At 43.9% G+C, this 21241-nt stretch overlaps 1 protein-coding gene across 1 annotated transcript in view; it reads right to left on the reverse strand.

Moving 5' to 3' along the window:
- Nucleotides 1-582: 582 nt before the first annotated feature.
- Nucleotides 583-21241, reverse strand: part of USP39 (ubiquitin specific peptidase 39) — a 28174-nt gene continuing 7515 nt past the window's right edge. The window contains exons 6-13 of the mRNA XM_028122485.1: nucleotides 17529-17754; nucleotides 16175-16252; nucleotides 14881-14948; nucleotides 14172-14360; nucleotides 9175-9317; nucleotides 4674-4809; nucleotides 2383-2469; nucleotides 583-1094 (exon numbers count right to left, since the gene is read on the reverse strand). Coding sequence (XP_027978286.1) covers nucleotides 1047-1094; nucleotides 2383-2469; nucleotides 4674-4809; nucleotides 9175-9317; nucleotides 14172-14360; nucleotides 14881-14948; nucleotides 16175-16252; nucleotides 17529-17754 — 975 coding nt within the window. The 3' untranslated portion in view covers nucleotides 583-1046. The remainder of the gene's footprint in view (nucleotides 1095-2382; nucleotides 2470-4673; nucleotides 4810-9174; nucleotides 9318-14171; nucleotides 14361-14880; nucleotides 14949-16174; nucleotides 16253-17528; nucleotides 17755-21241) is intronic.

A 21241-nucleotide genomic window follows, 5' to 3' on the forward strand; every position in this document is an offset into this window, starting at 1 on the left:
TCAACTTTTAACAGCCGGAGAGAGAAAGAGGAGTCAGCAAGGGACATCCTGAAGCTGTCAAAGAGGTAAAGGCAAACAGGGACAGCGCTGACTCCCAGAAGGGTGGCAGCCACAGACGTGCAGGGCTCCTACCTCCCTTTAAGAGACCATGCTGTGGTTGACTGACTGCCACCAGAGGCTGTATCTTTACATCGCCCACATTTTCAGCTCTGTCACAGTGCTTGGGCCAAGGCCACACTTTCTCCAGGCTGGTCCTAATCAACGACTGAGCTTGAAGAAAGCCATTTCTGCTTGATTCTTTTGACTGGCAATCTTTGCTCTGGGACCCCCACTGGCCTGGCTGAGACTTTCTCAGAACTGCACTGCAGTCAGATGTCCCTCCTGCCTTCCTTCCCCCCCTTCTTCCCTCACACAGCCCTGCACCTCAGCCTGAAACCACCCACCTCCACCCTTCTAGTTAAGCACAGGAATTTATTGCTTTAGTCAGATATTTTGTTACCTAGAGACCAAAATGCATCCCAAATGACACACCACCCACAAGCTGACAAGAGCCTAAGGGAAGGATATAAAACAAGAGGCTGGTTTAAAAACAGGAAAACATTTAATCCATTCCAAAATACACATCAGGAAATGAAGTGAACCACAGGAAAAACACCTACGATGGAAGAAGGATATTACTGGCTTCATGCTCTTATTCCTAGAATCCTGAGGCTCTGATGTGTAAAAGACATCATCTTGCCCTTCAGATACTCCCAGATGCCCAGAAAGATATTATATACATCTGTTAAGGAGTTCTGGCCTGCTGAAACTAGAGGGGAGCTCGACAGGAAAGAGAAAGGAGCATCAATCTATAATCAACTGATCTCAGAAGAGCTAGGTGACGGTGCAGAGCCATCCCAGGCGGGTGGGCCCCTCTGATGTCCTGGTGTGAACCCGAACCCACAAAACGGGTTGGCTCAGGGAATGTGCCAGTCAGCCAAATAACAGCTTTGCTATTATTACAGCTTCAGCCAAAGCCCTGGGGAGCAAAACCCTAAACTCCTCCTTCAAGCCCCCTGCTGGTTGGTTTCATCATTATCTCGCCTCTTCCAAATCTGTAAGAAATGAATACAACAGACATGTAAGAGCTGACATTCAATCCACACATTTATCAAGTACCTGTTCTACCCTAGGCAAGGGACAGCCTGTCGCTCCACATCCATATTTGTCTGTCCCCTGAAACTAACTCAATCCTTTCAGAAAATTCCCTTTGGCTTGATTTTTATCTTTCCACCCATCCCCCTCTCTCCTTCTTAACTTTCCATGCCAAACTCGCTAGGAACTCCCAGTTAAGCCTATAACCACAAAGTCACTAAAGTGTTCTCTCTAGAACGAGAAGTGTCTCCATTCTTTTTTATGAAGCTATAGCTTCTTGACACCAGGGAACAAGGTCCTGAAAAGAGCAGGATGTGGTGTGGCGCTGCCACTTCCACCGTCTTGGATCTCTGCGCCTTTCACAGAAGTTCCAACAGCCCTCAGTCGGGACAGAGCAGCCGAGGCTCGCAAGCTCTGGGCTTCGGAGGAGCCCCTACGAGGAGGGCCCAGGAAGCCATCTGCCATTTTCGGTGGAACACAAGTGGCAGTTACTAATTAGGATGACTCTGTACTCTGGATCTGGATGTGCTGTACCTTTTTTTCTAGTAAGATACCAACTGCTTAAGAAATAAGGATGTTTTATTTAATCCATTAAGTAGATGTGAAAAGGAGTGCTTTAAGAGGTGCAGTCTCCTTGAAAAATGGATCAAACTCTTGAGTTCAACATACCCGGTGTTTGTCAATCAATGTATGGTACGACAAGACAAAAGAGAACAAGGTTTGGTCTCTGTCTTCCTTCTTTGCTAGGTACCAGGGCAGTTATAAAGAGAAACAAAGATACTCTGCTTCACGAGCTCTCGATCCAATAGAGAAGACGTTAAAATAATAAGGTTGGTGCTCTGGCAAAGACATGAAGAAAGCGCTGTGGGGTCATGAAGAGCGCTCACTTGGCCTGGGATGCTGCGGAAAGCTTCAGAGCCGACTCCTTGTTGGGGTCCTGATGATTCTAGGCTCTTCCGCCTTGAAACCAGACCACACACCTCCGCAAAACTAACCTGACCACACACATAACCTCCTTGCACATCCACAAATCTTTCACACTTCCTTGCCCTTCTCTTTTCTAGCAATCACCCCTGGGCTCTCAGGGCCATATAATCTTGCCCCACCTCACTCCTCCGTGCATTCCAACAGATACCCAGCCTAACCGAGGCTTTGACTCAATCCCACTTCCTGCCTTCACCCACATCATTCCCCTCACTGGCCCCACACCCTATTTGTTCAGCGCCACCAAGTTTGTGGCCAACTCACCTGAATGTAAGCCTCCGAGAGCGTGATCATCTGGGGAAGGATGTCAGTCACCTGCAGGTCTTGTAATTCATACCATTTGCCCGTCCCCTGCAAAAAGTATGAAGGGATGGGTTAGTCTGCTCCCTAAAACCAAATGGTGTAGAAGGAAAGGATCGCAGCAAAAAGTGAGAAAAATCAGAAGAATAGCTGCTAGACCACCACTCAGCAAGAATCGTAATTAAGAGGGTACATGACTTCTGCATGGCATCAATCAATTTAAAGAGCTTTTGGGGTGCTGATCTTGGCAAATGCAATCCCTGCCGAGGATTCCTTGAAGTATAATGGAGTCTCCCAACACTTTTAAGAAGAATTTAGGTGACAGACTAGACACACTCAGTTAGCAGGTGCAGTGTTAACCACTGGGAAAGCCTAGAAGTACACATCCCCGCCCTCCATCCCAGAGAACACAGCAACAGCCAAGAGAAGTGTCCTTGGTGGACAATGTTCAAAATAGTAACCGGTTTCCTTTGGTCTATAAAACCAGTGCTGCAAATACAACAAATCTACCTTACTTCATGCTGCCATACACGAGGGGGAAAAGAGGCTTCTGGATTATGGCAGAGGCACTGCTGGAAGCTCACCTGCCTCAACCATCCAAACTTCAAAGAAATGCCAAAGGCAGATACTACAGACTATAGATATTCAGATAGTCCAACAGTTCAGAAACATAACAAAAGCTCAGGATCACATAATCAAGCACCCATTCCTGTTTTGAGGACTGGTTAAGAACACGGTGAAACCAGGGGAACCGGGGTGGCTCAGTCAGATGAACGGCCAGCTCAACTCTGGCTCAGGTCATGATCCCAGGGTCCTGGGACTGGGCCCTGCATCAGGCTCCACACTCGGCAGGGAGTCTGCTTGAGATTCTGTCTCCTTCTCCGTCTGTCCCTTCCCCTACTCACGCGTTTTCTCTCCCTCTCTCTCTCTCAAATAATAAATAAAAAATAAAAAAAAAAGGTATTAACACCTGTCTCAGAGGTGTGTTTTAAAGATACAAATGCAGGGCGCCTGGTGGCTCAGTCGGTTAAGCGTCTGCCTTCAGCTCAGATCATGATCCCAGGGTCCTGGGACCGAGCCCTGTGTCAGGCTCCCTGCTCAGCGGGAGGCCTGCTTCTCTCTCCCTCTGCCTGCCGCTCCCCCTGCTTGTGTTCCCTCTCTTGCTGTCTCTCTGTCAAGTAAATAAATAAAAAATCTTTAAAAAAAATAATTCATTTAAAAAATTCTTAAAAAAATAATAAAGATACAAATGAGGAGCGCTTGGGTGGTACAGTTAAACATCTGGCTCTTGGTTTCCACTCAGGTCATGAGATCAAGCCCTGTGTTGGGCTCTGCACTTAGCACAGGGTCGGCTTAAGATTCCCTGGGCACTCCTCCCCTTCTCTCAAATTAATAAATACTTTTTCTTTAAAAAGATACAAATGAGATGAATATACATTAAGCGCTTGGCATACTTTCTAGCTCAAGTAAAATACTTGCTAAACAGAGTTAGTTATTACACCCACAGTCCCAGAAGACTAATCAAATTAAAACAATCTGTGCTAATAATGTGTGTGAAACCAAATATATCTTAAGTACATGCTTCATCCATTTTCAGCTTGAGACAAATTCAAAACAGTTTTTTTTTTAGCTGAAAGAAACCTTTAGATCAGTGCTTCATAAACTTTAATTACATTCCAGACTGTCCTGTTAAAATGCAGATTCTGATTCAGGAGGTTTGGGTGGGGCCTAAGATTCTGCATTTCTAGCGAGTTCTCATATGGTATCAATGCTGCTAGTTCGAGGATTCCACTTCAGGTGGTAAGACTCTAGTCTAAGACAGTGGTGCTCAACCTTGGCTGCACAATGGAATCTCCCAAATAATTTTAACAGCACGCTGCCTAGTTCCCACCTCCAGATAATCTAATGCAGTCTCTTAACTGACTGACATTTTGAGCCAGATAATTCTTTGTCATGGAGGCTGCCTGTGCACTACAGGATATTTAACAGCAGCCCTCGCCTCTATTCCAGGTAAAAACCAACAGGCACAAATTACACTGTGCTAATGGAACTGGCCTGGAGTGGCCCAGGCAACAGGATTTAAAAATCTCCCCAGGTGAGTGCAACGTGCAGCCAAAATTGAGAACCACTGCCTGAAACTAACCACTGACAGCTCTATTACTTGCAGAACGCCCAAGTCAAGCTCAAGATAAGGCAAAGTGAAGAGAGCTGCCCACTGAAATGCCAAAGGAACAACCCCCATTTATGCCACTCACATGATGGAGCACATGGATCCGGTAGGAGCCCTCCGAGGGCTTGCCGTCATGGACAATGTTGGCAATGAGGTCGTAGGTGGTATTCTTATGCACTGCTTGTACTTCCTCAGACAAGTACTCTCTCAGATCCACATTTCTAAGGATGATGAAAATAAAGCCACAAGATCAGACAAAGGCTACAGAAGGGGAAACGGTCTGACATCAACGGACCACAGGGCTACTGAACCCTATTTTAGCAGCCTGGATCTGGGTAGGCTTGCAGAGCCATGGAAGCCCAGGTTGGTGGAAATTCACATAATTTGCCACAAACATGAGGCAAACTAGAAAGACGGGCTCTAGAGGGAAAGCACACTGTAAAAGCATGTCTAGCCATAGAAGATGCAGGGCCTCGTGTCATTCAGATTAGAACTGGAATGAGGGCTTCTGCCGCTTCAGAGGTATGTGAGAATCTGAGCAGGTTACACCGCCGAAGTCTCTTCTAGGAAATGAAAAGGAGGGTCACCATCTCCTCTGAGATGGTGAGGATTAAGGGAGACAGCAGGAGTAACCCATCACCCTTTGCCCTCTGTGGGAATCCCACAGCTGCAGGGTGCAGTCGATGCCCGCTCCCTAGCCTCGGGCTATGGAAGGCCTGACCGCATGATTCTGTGAGCGGTCACTTAAACAGTCATTTTCACAATTTCAATATGGCAAAGCAGGCAGACCGGTAGCTTCAGCACAGAAAGGGAATTTACTCAAAATAAAGTAGAAACGTGGCTAGAACCAGGCCCTGGAAAAGAAGCAAGATCCAAGGGAGACGCATGACCTCTTTTCTGCTCTGACATCGGCTTTGTCCTTCTCTCCCCTCTGGCACCCCCTCTTTCTGTTCTTTAGGTGAGCCACCCTGGCTACGCCACAGCTTCCCGATTTCTCAGTTCTGGTTGCCAAAAGAAACTACTGACTACGTTCCTTCAATTGGGACTGCAAAATATCTATTTTATTTTGAATATCTGAACATTCACTTTCAAATAGAGAGATGCATTCTTGAACATGGAATAATATCTACTTTTGTGTTTTACACGTTGGATTCTAACCATCAGTTGAAGCATAAATGTATACACCAGTTATTGCAAAGTCAAACGCTATGATAAATGTCAGCTATGAAAACGGGACAAAGACAACTGTGCAGAACTTTCCTATAGTTAAACAGGGAAACAGAGTGGCTGTTAGCAAGAAGAGAGACTGTATCATATTTCTAGTATCTCTAGAACTGACATGCCATCTGATGTACTACCACTCAAAACATGAACTCCGATAACGTCATCCATGACGGATTCATGGGAAATGCTAACAGTGGTCATGTCCGTGGTCACTTCCAAATGTGTATCTCCCTCTGAATTCTAGACTGTGAATATATCACCTGTCCAAAAATACAAAAACTTTCTATGTAAACCATGTAGTAATAAACATACAACTTTGTTCTAATTATATTATGTAGCTTTCATGTTAGTGATAGCTATTTACTTCTACAGACTGAGTGTGTACCATATAGACTGCAACACTTATTGTTAAGGATAATGTAGACAGGAGCTGAAAGAAATCGACGTGAGCTCCAGAGAGCCAGAAGGCCTGCTGGCTGCTAAGAGCTGTGTTCTCAAGCTAGCTCTCCCCAGCTTTAACACCAGCTGTCCAGACTTGTTTGTCTGAACAAGTCCTAGAGAATCTTCAGGAGTATTAGTACTCAAGTTTTCACGACTAAACCAAAACTGTTTAGCGATAAAAGGGAATGAATACATGTTAAATCATTTTGTTTTAGAAAATAGCCAAAGGAGGGCGCCTGGGTGGCTCAGTTGGTTAAGCGACTGCCTTCGGCTCAGGTCATGATCCTGGAGTCCCAGGATCGAGTCCCACATCGGGCTCCCTGCTCAGCAGGGAGTCTGCTTCTCCCTCTGACCCTCTTCCCTCTCATGCTCTCTATCTCTCATTCTCTCTCTCTCAAATAAATAAAATCTTTAAAATAAATAAATAAATAAATAAATAAATAAATAAATAAAAAGAAAGAAAGAAAATAGCCAAAGGAGCCCACTATACTCCTCTCCCAATCAGAACAGTCCAATTCAGAGAACACCTAATTAGCTGGAAGCGCAGCTTTAATCCTGTGCTCCAAAAAATCTACCTCCAAATAAGCAGAGAGCACCTAATCACTCCAAGTCTGATCAATCTCCAGTAAAAAGATGTGTTATGAATAAAACACAGGAGAAAAATTAGGTATGAAAAGGGTCCTTCTCGGGGCGCCTGGGTGGCTCAGTCGTTGAGCGTCTGCCTTCGGCTCAGATCATGATCCCAGGCTCCTGGGATTGAGCCCCACATCGGGCTCCCTGCTCGGCGGGAAGCCTGCTTCTCCCTCTCCCACCCCCCCGCTTGTGTTCCTGCTCTTGCTCTCTCTCTCTATGAAATAAATAAATAAAATCTTTAATTAAAAAAAAAAGGGTCCTTTTCAAAAAGTGGAGACTTTAGGGGCGCCTGGGTGGCTCAGTCGGTTGAGTATCCGACTCCTGGTTTTGGCTCAGGTCATGATCTCATGGGTCATGAGATCAAGCCCCACATCAGACTCCTTGCTCAGCGTGGAGCCTGCTTGGGATTCTTTCCCTCTTCCTCTCCCTCCCCCTCTGCCCCTCCCTCTGCTCGCACATGTAATCACTCTCTCTCCTTTCTCGCCCACGCTCTCTCTAAAATAAATAAATCTTAAAAAAAAAAAATGGAGGCTTTAGCTAATCTAGAACCATAATACATAAAGCATTTAAAGTACAGGCTTCCAGAACTGGTCTCTAAAACGCTGACTGGCTTTTCTCAACTTCTCCAAAGCAAGCTTTCCAAAGGACAAACTACTGAAATCGGTTACCAAAAACCTAAATGCAACTGATAGCCAAATAAACATATTCCAGGTGCAATATAAAAGAAACCAATGGAGTAAGGCCATTTCTGTGGTGACTGAGCAGGAATTATTATCGATTCATAGTCCTCCTTCCTCCAGAACTGCCCTTGTGTCAAGTGCACTCCCTCCTCCCACAAACACACTGGTGACTGTGGCAATTCACAAAAGTCCAGTTCTGAAAGAAAACCCGACTACATGGACTTTCAAAGAAAGGTTCTCTGTGGTCTCACTCAAGGTAGCAGAACACTGGCTTCCATGTCCCCGAATTTCACTGTCACACAGACAAGATGCTAGTGAAGAACAGGAAGAAGAGTGTGGGAAAAGCAAGTAAGAGATTCTCCTGTAATGCTAACTACAAAGGTGTTCTCTCCTCACCCCTTCAACTGTTCTCAGATTCTTGGTGATCATGGAACCAGGAAAAATAAAATGTTATTCTTGGAAGGACCCAGAGGGTTCACCTAGTCCAAGCCTCTCATTTTACCCATGTCAGAGTAACTCCAGAAGATATGCCAATGACCTGCCCAAAGTCCCACAGCTAGGATGGCACAGCACTCAGGCCTCTTTACTTTCAGATACTACCCTCTTAAACACTACCAGAATTAAGAACTGGAACCATTTTCAAAGGAGAAAATTGGCAGTCTTGGTATGGTTTGGGCAAGTGAGAAATGGAGAGGGATGGAGAGACAAAGAAAGGAAGGGATGAGCATTTACACATTACAGCTCCCAAACTACTCTGAGGGTTTGGGGGGAAAAACACAAAAAACAAAAAACAACGCTGAGCTAAACATCAAGTTAATTCTGTCACATACCCACCCAAATCCTTCTCAACAAGAAGCTGCCTTAGGGCTCCACTCTGACCTAAACACCAGCAAAGAGACCCTCACTCCTCCTGCCAGTCCTGCCACCAGGTTTCTCCGTGTTCTCAGAGATATCTTCTTCACAGTATGAAAAACCATGTCTCCTGAGAACCGAAAACCAACTGTCTACCCCCAAAAGGATCTTGCAGGAGCTTTCTGAGTTAGATAGTAGTAAAATGAAAGCATCTGGTACAACTCCTCTCAATTTGCATTAAATACTCATAGACGTTCATAAAAAAGATAACTGCATGGTAAACTAAAAACAAGACCATACACCAAAATTTATCTTTCTCACCAATAGGGAAGGACCCCAAGATGGCAAGGCAAATGTGGAACCATCCCCACTGTCTGTGCCTAACTACAGTATGCAAGAAGATGCAAAGACGAGCAAACAGACGGACAGACTCTAACTGCTCGGGATCATCTTCAAAGCCAGGCAGAATCCTACCGGTCCTGCCCTACTTTCATCAACAGTTTTTCCCTACGCTGAAAGACTACACTGCCCCGCAAGCAACAGGAGTGAAGGTGAAAGGACCGCCTCGAGGTAAACAACTATCTTTGAAGTCCCTGAAATATTTGTATCCTTCCAACAACAACCCTTAACTTACATAGTGTAAGTAGGCTCTGTTCCCAATCTCTAAGACAGTCCAAAATGAATAACGGTACAAAAACATGAAAAGAGATTCAGGCTCACTCCCCCTAAGAGAAAGTGAAGCAGCGTAATACTCACGTAATAGGAAAGTTGACAATAGTTGGATTCTTCTCCACAAAGAAATTGTTTTTAGTGAATCTCTTAATACAAAAAATGAGATATGGAGGGAGCTTGGTGAGCTGGAAGCGTTTTAGAAAGTTCTCCTTGTAGGTCTTATATTCCTAGACAGAATGAGAAAGAAATCATCAAATTAGTGCTGGAGTATTGGGGTAGGTGAGTGAGTTTTGTTTTGGTTTGGATTTTTAAATATAATTTTGCCTTGTGCTTAAAATTACAGAAGACAGGGGTGCCTGGGTGGCTCAGTTGGTTAAGCGTCTGCTTTGAGCTCAGGTCATGATCCCGCGGTCCTGGGACCAAGCCCCGCATCAGGCTCCCTGCTCAGCAGGGAGTCTGTTTCTCCCTCTGCCTCTGCCACTCAACCCTACTCGTGCACTCTCTCTCTCTCTCTGCGTCTCAAATAAATAAAAAAATCTTAAAAAAAAAAAAATTCAGAAGACGCCTGATCCCAGAAGTCACATAAAGGCTTAGGGACAGCAACATGGCCACGGCTGACTAAAATACAGCTGTGGGCCGTGTTTACACCAGCACATGAGCATACTGCTGAACTCCACCCACAGCAATGTGGGATTTGTTTCTACAAGGAAAACAAAAATGTCAGATGAAAAAGAGGTTTGTTAAAAACTGCAGAATTAAAACCATGAAAGTCTTGGGGTGCTTGGGTGGCTCAGTCGGTTAAGCATCTGCCTTCAGCTCAGGTTATGATCCCAGGGTCCTGGGACAGAGTCCCGCATCGGGCTCCCTGCTCGGTGGGGAGTCTGCTTCTCCCTCCCTCTCTGCCCTTCTCCCTGACTCATGCTCTCTCTCAGTCTCTAATACATAAATAAAATACTTTTTAAAAATAAAAAATAAAACCACGAAAGTCTCACTGAATTCAAAATAAGGAAGAACATCCTGACCACGAGAGGCAGATATGCACAGAACAAGTACTTCTGAAGCAGTGAGGGACCCCTCATTGGAGGGGGGTATCCCAGCAGATGTAAGAGCTAAAACTACAAAAGTCTTAGAAGAAAACATAAGGGTAAATTTTCACGACCTGGGATTTGACAGCAGATTCTTACATATGAAAACAAAAGCACACACTTCACAAGAACACCTAGACAGCATTTCAACAAAACTTAAAACTTATGTGCTTCAAACGATACTATCAAGAGGGTGAAGATGCAATCTACAAAGAGGAGAAAATGTTTGCAAAATCAGACAGCTGATAAAGGACTGGAATCTAGATTATATAAAGCATTCCTACAACTCAATAATAAAAAGATAACCCAGTTAAAACATATACAAAAAGATCTGAATAGACAGTTCCCCAAAGATGATACACAAAGGTCCAATGAGCACACGAAAAGATACTTAACAGCATTAGTCTTCAGGGAAATACAACTCAAAACCGTAATGAGCTACCACGTCACACCCTATTAGGATGCCTCTCACCCAGAAGACGTACAGTAATGAGTGTTGGTGAAGATGCAAAGAAACTGGAACACGTATTCACTGCTGATGGGGATACAACACGTCGCAGCCACCTCGAAAAACAGCCTGGCAGTTCCTCAAATGGCTGAACAGAAGAGTTACAATACAGCCCAGCAATTCTGCTTCTTAATTACCACCCAAGAAAAATGAAAACGTGTTCACAGAACAACTTGTCGACTAATATTTATGGCAGCATTACTCACAGTAGCCAAAAGGTAGAAACAATCCCAAATGTCCATCAACTGATGGCCAGATAAATAAAATATGGTGTATTCACACAATGGGGTATTATCTGGCCACAAAAAAGAAATGAAGTAGTGACACATGCTACAACATGGACGAACCTTGAAAACATTACACTAAGTGAAAGAAGCAAATCACAGAAGACCACATATTACAGCATTCCACTTACATGAAATGTCCAGAATAGCAAATCCAGAGAGACAAAGTAGATTAGAAGTTATGGCTCAGGGAGATGAGAAGGTTGAGAGGTAACAAAAGGGTGATAAAAACATGAATGATGAAAATGTTCTACAACTAACTGGTGGTAGCACGTATCTGTGGATATAGTAAAAACCATTCAATTATAAACTTTAAAGGGTTCATTGTATGGTATATGAATTATATCTCAATAAAACTGTTATGTTTTTTTTAAATCAAATTGCCCTGTCACATGATGAGTAACCTGAGAGCAATGGAAAAATAAGCTTTCCATCTCTACTACACACAGCATAGGCACATCCTTCTGGTAAATATTTGATCATCTATAGGTATAAGCACTACTGGAAAAACTATCTTTTTGTTGGTATCAAGTAACTTCTGCATGGCTGAAATAACATACTGTGTTAAAAGAAAAAAATTTTTAAGGTTTTAATTTTTTTATTAATTTTTTTTTAATTTATTCATCTGAGAGAGTGAGCAAGAGCATGAGCGGGGGGAGGAGGGTAGTCAGGAGGGAGAAGCAGACTCCCCACTGAGCAGGGAGCCCGATTCAGGGCTGCGGGGCTCTAACCCAGGACCCTGAGATCATGACCTGAGCGAAAGGCAGACGCCCCTAATGGTTTTTATTTTTAAGTAAGCTCTACACTCACCATGGGGCTCGCACTCACAAAGCCAAGATCAAGAGTTGCATGCTCCCCTGACTGAGCCAGCCAGGCGCCCTCCCCCTCTCCCCCCCGCCACAAAAAAATTTTTTTAATCAGGTAAATGCTAAGAGATTTCATTGTCCACATCTGAATCTATGAACAAGTGGTCACAAGAAGCATTCATTTTAATTATCTCAGACTAGGGAAGGATTTAACACATAAATGATATCACAGCCTAACACAAAGTTTTCTCAGGAGTTCCAGAAAACGTGGAGGAAGAATTTCACCATGGACAGCAGTACCACATTCATACAGCAAGGAACAATTTGGCTGTAACTATGCATCACATTGTAATAGCACTGTTAATCACTTTTATTGGTTTCAAAATTTTGTCTGCATAACTTATAAATGTGTTATAACTTTATACTTGCTTAAAAGCTGTAAGTATAATGAGCTTATACCAAAGTTTACATTTATACTAACTTAAGTATTATCATAGTAAAAACAAATGTAAATCAATACTGAGGGCTCAAGAGAATCTCAATATTCCTTAAGTTTGAACAGTGATAATAAGGACCAAGAGTGGCATGGCTGAAAATGCCGGATGAAAAACTGGAGTTTAAATTCCCAGCTCTGTCACTTAAAACCATAAAATAAAGAAACTGAGCTACACAAACCCTAAGGTCTCTTTCACCTCCCTAAAATGAAATGAGTCTGAACAGCAGATTAGACATCTTAGGTATCACTGTTACCAATCTCTGTGCGTGTGTATGTGTGTCTGTGTGTGTGAGAGAGAGAGAGAGAGAGAGAGACAGAGAGGCAGGCAGCTGCCAATGTCCACAGATACCCAGGGCTTGTTGTGCTTCCTAAGTGTGCTAAGAGTACAGCGGACTCGGACATTGGACGGAAATAGTGATGGAGGTCAGGGGAGGCGTGTTTTAGAGTGCTGGGATGGCTGCCTACCTCACAACTCAGCCTTTTCAAGGAAAGGCCCCTAGTCACAGGGTTTTTGATCAGAAAGGACACCTGATTCAAGCAGGCCTTTCAACTCCCCCCGGGGAACCCAGAGCAGCGTGGCAGAGGCTGGGCCTTGGAGATAAGGTAATAGCAGCCTGTACAAGGGACAATCAACGGACCGCCACTTCTGACAACCCCCTCGCTCTCGTTCCGTCCTTCCCAAGTCCTGCTCAGTTCAAATCTCCCGAAGATCCTGAGATGCCTTCCAATAAAGTTCCTCTTTTAGTGAGCTTTTTGTTGGTATTTAATATCTGGAAACAAAAGAATCTTAACTAATGAAGAGAAAGGGCAGAAAGGGGTGGGAATGAAACGTTAAGTTAAAAAAAAATCTCCTAGTAAATTCTCCCAGAACCAAAAGGATTAAATTTGTCTAGCATGAAGAAGGGAATTAAACCAAGAAACATTAATTCAGTAGATAAAAAGACACTTTCAACTTCATAAGAAGTAATATTACAGGGGCACTTGGGTAGTCAGTCGGTTAAGTGGCCAGCTTTTGATTTCGGCTCAGGTCATGATCTCAGGGTCCTAGGACTGAGCCCTACATCGGGCTCCATGCTCAGGAGGTAGTCTGCTTCTCCCTCTCCCTCTGCCCCCCGCCCGGCTCATGCTCTCTAATAAATAAAACCTTAAAAAAAAAAAAAACGAGTCAAGTACAGTTCTCAGCGGGACTTGCTGTCTCTAAGAATCACTGCTCCCTCTGCTCCGCCCCCCACCCAGCCTGCAGGCCTGCACATGCATGCTCTCTCTCTCAAATCAATCAATCAATCTTAAAAAAGAAAAGTAACGTGACAGAACAAATGATTTCTATTTATTTTTATCTTAGCCCTGTTTTTTTCCACTTTAATGCTGACACTACATTTTTTATTTTTTAAAGATTTTATTTATTTGACAGAAGAGAGACATAGCAGGAAAGGGAACACAAGCAGGGGGAGTGGGAGAGGGAGAAGCAGGCTCCCCGCTGAGCAGGGAGCCCAATGCGGGGCTCCATCCCAGGACCCTGGGATCATGACCTGAGCCGAAGGCAGATGCTTAAAGATTGAGCCACCCAGGCGCCCCAACACTACATTTTTTTAAAAGATGGGAGTTTTTCCTACTTTTCTGAGTTTTTACTGTCCTAAATACCCCCTCCTTTCTCCAATCTACCCAGAGGCAGATGGTTAGGGTCAAAAGAACGTATGAGAAGTACAAGAGAGGGCACAGCAAATCAAGTTAAGAGCTGGCGTGACCAGCTAGAAACAGCAATGGAGTCTGGGAAGCTCAATAGAGATAATATGCTTTATGGTAAATGCATTCCACCTATGTGGCAACTTTGACATATAAAAAGAAATTGAAAAAGTCAAGAGAGAAAGAAGCATCAGCAGGGCAGATGTGCAAATGGGCTACCTTCTCCGTAATGCCGTTGAACTTGGCCAGGATGTTGAAGAGCGGCACCTGAGGGATAATGAGCTGCTCCTTCTCATCCTTGTAGAGGGGAGCGGTAGGGAGATCCAGAGTCAGGTACATGAAGGTGGACTCCACCATTGTCTCCTGGTACTCGTCATTGTGCAGCAGCTGTTCTTTTTCTTCTGCTGGCTAGAGACAAGGGAGGAGAGAAAGGAGGGAAGGAGTGTGAGCAGTACAGAGACCACCACATACATGGAAAGAAACAATGTTTTTGTTACATTCATTTCATTTTGTTTTGAAGTGAATGAAAAGGGTGCCCAAGAGACCGGGCATTTCATGGGCAGCAGCATCACCTACCTCGTTAGGGTAATGCAAAAACTGATGGGCTTCCATCTTCAAAGAGATTTTATTTAAATACCAGACTATTTAAAACGCTTTCAGATGATCTAGAAAGCTCACCTGAGCTTTCTGAAAAATCACGCCAGCACCACCCAGTGGCCAGGCCACTTAGCCAGTGGACTATACCGTCCCATAACTCCCACACTTCGGCACACTGGCATGACAGGAACCTGAGGAACTGTCCCTTGGCCAGTGTTTTACAGAATCTCATCCTGGGGCAAGAGGACTTGACATATCTTTATCTCTTTGTCAACCCTAAATCCCCTCAGACAAGATAAATCAGGCCAAGAGTCAGGTTCAACCCACTCACCAGATCAGGATGAGGAAGCTTTTTAGTGAAGATCCTCATGGACCCCTGGAAAACATCAGTCACAATAGCTGTACAAATAGAAATCAAAATGCAAATTCCGTCAGGTTGGAAAGTGTTTCCAAATACAGTCCTAACTTCTAAATTTCTGAAATAAACCAGCATCTTCCAGCATAAGACCCAAAGCTCTCACTAAACATAGAAGTACCTGTATAACACATACCACCACCTTCATCATTATTTGTGTAAATTATTTTATGGCTGTCTTCTCCACAAGATGTCCTTTGACCCTCCAGCATAGGGCCTGGCCCATAAGAGAAAAATTAAGTGTGTCTGAAATGAATGAATGATTTATAAAACGTAGGGACTTATGAATCACAAAGAATTCACAAGCAAAACAAGACATGACCAAAGAATTTCCCATAACCATATGCTGTGTGCAAAGGAAGACAGAGTCCACCTTGTGCTAGACATAAAAGAAAATCCAGACTAAGGGACAGAGCAGAAGAGACCCAAAGCAAAGAGGGAAAGCACAACAGGGTTCTAGAATCCGGACAGGACACGAGTAACAGAACTCAGAGGCGCAGGTTGAAGACAACTGGTGGAAGAGGCAGGGCCACCTCGTAGAAAGAGCACCAGCCCACAATTCCACATCAATAAACGTCAATACCAAGAAATAAATAAATAAAAATAAACATCAACACCAGCAGAACCGAGGAAAAGGCCAAGATAAAAAACTGCATTCAGTCTCCAAAATTATTAATCTAGCTTGGCAGTCTCTAAGCTGAGAGTTATTTCTGGCATTCATGGAAACTAACTACTGATATGCGACCATGGATGTTAAGGGACACAGGACTTGAAGTCTGAGAATCTGTACAAAGGCCAGTCTCATTTCTCCAAGTATAGGCCCAGACGGAGGAACCAGCTTTCACTCTGCTTTACCAGTCAACTTAGAAGCCAAGCAAACACTCAGTGAGCCCTCCTCACATCAACTCTTGCACTACCAGACTAGCAGCTGACAACATGCTGCCCAGCCCCTCAGTGTGGAACTGGGTCAGGGTTTCTAGAGTATAATTATATCCATTTCTACGTATTAAGCATGCCATTGGATTAACCATATCCTAATTTTTTTAAATGGAGAGGAGCCTATTCAGGAATAAAACTTAGCTCACGTGTACATAAACACTACCCTAAGACACCAAAAATCAACAGTTAAGAAAAGGATGGGAAGTTGCAAAGTGCCCGTAAAAGGAAGCAAACAAAAAAGAGCTCTCTTTTACAAAAGAACATGACTTACTCTTCTTTTTCTTCTTTGTGCCCCCCAGCGCTGAGTGTAGAGCATTCAGAAACCAGGACAGAAAGTCAACTCCATCCCCTGGAAAAGAAGGAAGGGTGGGGCATGTCGAAGGTGGAAATTAGTACAACCCAAACCATGCCCTGGTTGGCAGGACACCACATTCCTGGTTTTCCTCCTTCCCTTCAGGCCACACCATCCCGTCCCGTGAGCATCCTCCTCTATTTGGCCATTAAATGCTGGCACTCCTCAAGGTCAAGCTCTTAGTCTTCTGATCTCTACTCTCTCTCTGGGCTCTCTGACCCAACCAGGACCTTCCATTATCATCTCTACTTCAAACCTGTCTCTCACCACCCACCAAAAGCCAATATTGAATTTCTCCTCTAAATCACTCCTCAGCCAGAATCATGTTTTTAAAACTTAAGTCTGATGTCACATCTTGGCTTAAAAGCCTTCACTCACTCCCCACTGGTGTGAGGATATAACCCAAGCTCCTTCCAGTGGCATCTAAACAAGATGATCCAGTCCCCCCCTCCCACCTCGGCTCTCACGCTGTCCGCTGGACTCCAAGCGCCCAGCTACTGGCAGCCTCCCATCTGTTCCAGGCACGTCCACACTACTGGCAGCATCCTCTCTACCTGGAGTGCCCAGCCCTGACCTAGCTCCGCTGTGCCTGGAACTCAGCTAGCTCCTCCTCCGCTCTGACCCAGCCGACCGCCCATGTGCTTAGCTGGGGCTCCTTGCTCCATGCTCCCTCCCAGAGCACACTTCACTTCCTCTAGCACAGCACTTACACCCTGGAGTCACCTTTTTACACAACTATCTTCCCCACTAGAATGGGATCTCCTGGAAGAAAACAACTGTGCTGCTCATCCCCGTAGCTCTAAAACCTATGAGAGCAGCAGGAAGAGGTGGTGAGTAAACGGAGAGGAGGCAAGAGGACGCTGTATGAGATCTAGGCGCTAAGAACTCCAGAATGTCCACTTTACTCACACGGCAATAATTAGCTAGACTTGGAGGGATGAAAAGAGTCAAAATAGGTCATCGGAATATCTAGTCTGCAACATGACAAAATGAGAAGCAAAGGGGGAAGTGTTTCAAGCCTGGTGCCTTTCCCAGCCTCCTAGTTTTCCCCTGAGCCATACAGTTTAGTTTACCAAATAAGACAGACTTTCTATCCAGCTCAAGTCTCAGGACTCTGAGCAGGGCAGGCTGATGAAAGAGGAGTGAGGAACCCAATCACGCTATCAACTAGACACCCGGTTACTACAAAGTTTGCTGCAAGCACAAGTAAATCTGCTCATCAAACTAGTCTTGTTGCCCCACCATCAGAAAAGATGAAAGACTCGTTCCTTACCTTGCTTGGTGATCTGAAAGGTCTTCTTGCTGCAAAGGACAACAGCCTGAAGCATCTCATGGGGAGAGACATGTGCCTTGAAATTTCGAGGGTTCCAGAGCTTTCTCATCAGCTCTCCAAAACGCTGGACCAACAAGAACATGATATCCCCTGGAGGACGCTTGATGTTCTTATAATTGTCTTCTTCCAGGAAGTAGTTCCGGAGAGGAGGAACATTAGACAAAGCCTGGAAGTCGAACACTCCAATTAATCCAGGGCCCCTGTGCACAGCCCTGGGGACAAGCTCTTCTACTAGAACTGGGCCTGTGATGGCCTTCAAGAGTCAGAAGGAAATGCTCAGGTTTAAAGTTCACGTTATAGAAACATCCTCTGCACTAAGTCACATAAGGTCCAGTTCTGCAGACACTTTAATGACGTAGACATGATGAAGAAGTTTTGTTAAGACTTTACTTTTTTTTTTTAAATCTCACCTTTTTTTTTTAAGATTTTATTATTTATCTGTCAGAAGTGGGGGGAGCACACAAGCAGGGGGAGTGGCAGGCCTAGGGAGAAGCAGGCTCACCATTCAGCAAGGAGCCTGATACAGGACTCAATCCCAGGACCCTGAGATCATGCCCTGAGCCAAAGGCAGACACTCAACTGACTGAATCACCCAGACATCTAATGATTTTACTTTTTTTTTTTTTAAGCAATCTCTACCCCCAACATGGGGCTTGAACTCACAATCCCAAGATCCAGGGTTACATGCTCCACCAACTAAGCCAGCCAGACGTCCCATGGAAGTTTAAAAAAAAAGTATTCAAGTCCCTAGCCACTGACCAACTTTTTTTTAGATTTTATTCACCACTGAACTTTTTTTTTTTTTTAAGATTTTATTTATTTATTTGACAGAGAGAGACAGCGAGAGAGGGAATACAAGCAGGGAGAGTGGGAGAGAGAGAAGCAGGCTTCCCAATGAGCAGGGAGCCTGACACGGGGCTCAATCCCAGGACCATGGGATCATGACCTGAGCTGAAGGTAGACGCTTAACAACTGAGCCACCCACGAGCCCCTGAACAACTTTTTTTTAAATAATTTCCTTTATTTACTCTAATCAGGCCTGTGACTATGTTTACAATCATCTTAAAATTTGGTGTTTTTCCCAAAGTGGTATTTACTAAGAGAATGGTAATAAATATAAAATAAAATGAAAGAAAAATGAATTATATATAAAAATGATACAAAATGAACATATATGTAAAAATGATTAATTTTTACATGGGGCGCCTGGATGGCTCGGTCAGTTAAGGGTCTGCCTTCAGCTCAGGTCAGGATTCCAGGGTCCTGGGATCGAGCCCCACACAGGGCTCCGTGCTCAGCGGGTAGTCTGCTTCTACTTCTCCCTCTGCTCCTCCCCTCTGCTTGGTGCCTGCTCTATCTCGCTCTCTCTCCAATAAATAAATCTTAAAAAAAAAATCTGTTAGAATTGAAATGGTCAAAAGGTTTAGAAAAACAAAAATACATTTTAACTCATTAAGCAAAAAGATAAAGACCAGCCATGTTGGTTCAGGAAGAAATACATGCTCATTAGTGTGAGCTACAAAACTGGGAGGAAGACCACAGAACAGACCGAAAATAAATACAGTTTGCCTGCAGGCCCCTCCTGATGGGTTGTGAATCCTCACCAACAATGCTTACTATGAGCACAACCTTCTATGGAGAGGTAATCCATTTAAAAAGGAGGACCAAGGTTTCTACTAAATAAACCCCGGCATCTTCGAGGAAGACAACTCAGGACACAGGGAGCACTGTCACAACAGACGGGATTAGGACAGCCCCTACAAGTTTAGCTCAGATAAACAAACAAGGACTTCATGCACAAAGAATAATTTTTTTAAAAAACCAGTCACTCTCTTAAGGAAGGGAGTATGGATAAAGTTCTTCCTAGTGCTCAGTCATCCAAGATGTGGAGGGAGGTTGCTCTCCGGCTTCAGCAACCATTACAAAAAGTATCAGAGAGAAATTATTCAGCCTCCAGAGGGAGTAACTCTGTCCATTCAATCCCATTCTAGCGGTAATAATATCACAGAGGGTTTGTTCATCTACTTATTTTATAAATAAAAACTTCCTACAGGAACTAACTAGAAGTAAATATTTGCAACACATACAACAGAAAAAGGCTAATATGTATCTCTTAGAGCCCAGTGAAATAAACCACCAACAGAAAAATGAGCACGTAGGGCCCAACATTGCATGAAAAAATCTAATCAACTTTAGAAATAAAAAAAAGGTATGTTATACGTATCAAAATGGGGGGAAAATAACAGTGTAACAGTGACAATGCAAAATGAAGAACCCTCTCTTGTGTTGTTGATGGGTTTGTGAGTTGCTACAAACACCCTACAGCCTAGACCTAGGCCCTAGATACATTAATACAAGAGGTGATGATTAAGCTCTAATTCATCCATGAAATGGACTAACATGTAATCATTAAAGATGCCGCCCAAGCGCAGGTACAGGCCTATTTCGGAGGCATTACAGGTCTGCTTTCAAACCACCACAATAAAGCTAATACTGCAAGAGAGTCAAATGAATTTTTTGGGTTTCCCAATGCATCATAAAGTTTATATTTACACTATACCATAATCTATTAAGTATGCAATAGCTTATGTCTAAAACAACAATGTACATACCTTAATTTAAAAATACTTTATTGCTAAAAAATGCTAACCATCCGGCCACCTGGATGGCTCAGTGGGTTAAGCGCTCTCTCTCCTTCTCTCTAATAAAAAAAAAAATGCTAACCATCATCTGAGCTTTCAATGAGTCACTCTCTTTTTACTGGTGGAGGGTCTTGCCTCCATGTTGATGGCTACTGAATGATCAGGTTGCTGAAGGCTTCGATGACTGTGGCAGCTTATTCAAATAAGACAACAGTGAAGTTTGCCTTCTCAATTGACTCTTCCCTTCATGAACAATTTCTCTGCAGCACATGATGCTGTTTGACAGCATTTTACCCACAGCACAACTTTCAAAACCGGAGTCAATCCTCTACAACCTTACTACTGCTTTATCAACTAAGTTTATGTAATATACCAAATCCTTTGTTGTCACTTCTACAATCCTCACAGCATCTTTTTTTTTTAAGATTTTATTTATTTGACAGAGAGAGGGAGAGAGAGAGAGCACGCACAAGCTGGGGGAGCGGCAGGCAGAGGGAGAAGCAGGCTCCCCGCTGAGCAAGGAGCCCGATGCGGTACTCGATCCCAGGACCCTGGGATCATGACCTGAGCCGAGGGCAGACACTTAACCGACTGAGCCACCCAGGCGTCCTGAATCCTCACAGCATCTTCACCAGTAGTTTCCAACAAGAAACCACTTTCTCGGCTCATTCATAAGGAGCAACTCCTCATTCACTAACATTTTATGAGATTGCAGCAATTCCAGTATAATAATAAATTGCAAGAATTATCAAAATGTGACATTCATGAAGTGATAAGAAGTTGGCGTTGAAAGACTTCTTCGACAGAGTTGCCACAAACCTTCAATTTCTAAAAGCACAATGCCTGGGAGGTACAACAAAGCGGAGCACAATAATGAAGTATGCCTGTGTTGATTTCATAATACACATTTTTCTAAGATTTTATTTATTTTAGAGAGAGAAAAAACGCAAGAGCACATGAGCGGGGGGAGGAGCAGAGGGAGAGAGAGAATCCCAAGCTGACTCCGCACTG

This window comes from Eumetopias jubatus, unplaced genomic scaffold (genome assembly GCF_037043125.1).
Source record: "Eumetopias jubatus isolate StellerSeaLion01/CBP00866 unplaced genomic scaffold, mEumJub1_p1.0 scaffold_9, whole genome shotgun sequence".
NCBI lineage: Eukaryota > Metazoa > Chordata > Mammalia > Carnivora > Otariidae > Eumetopias > Eumetopias jubatus.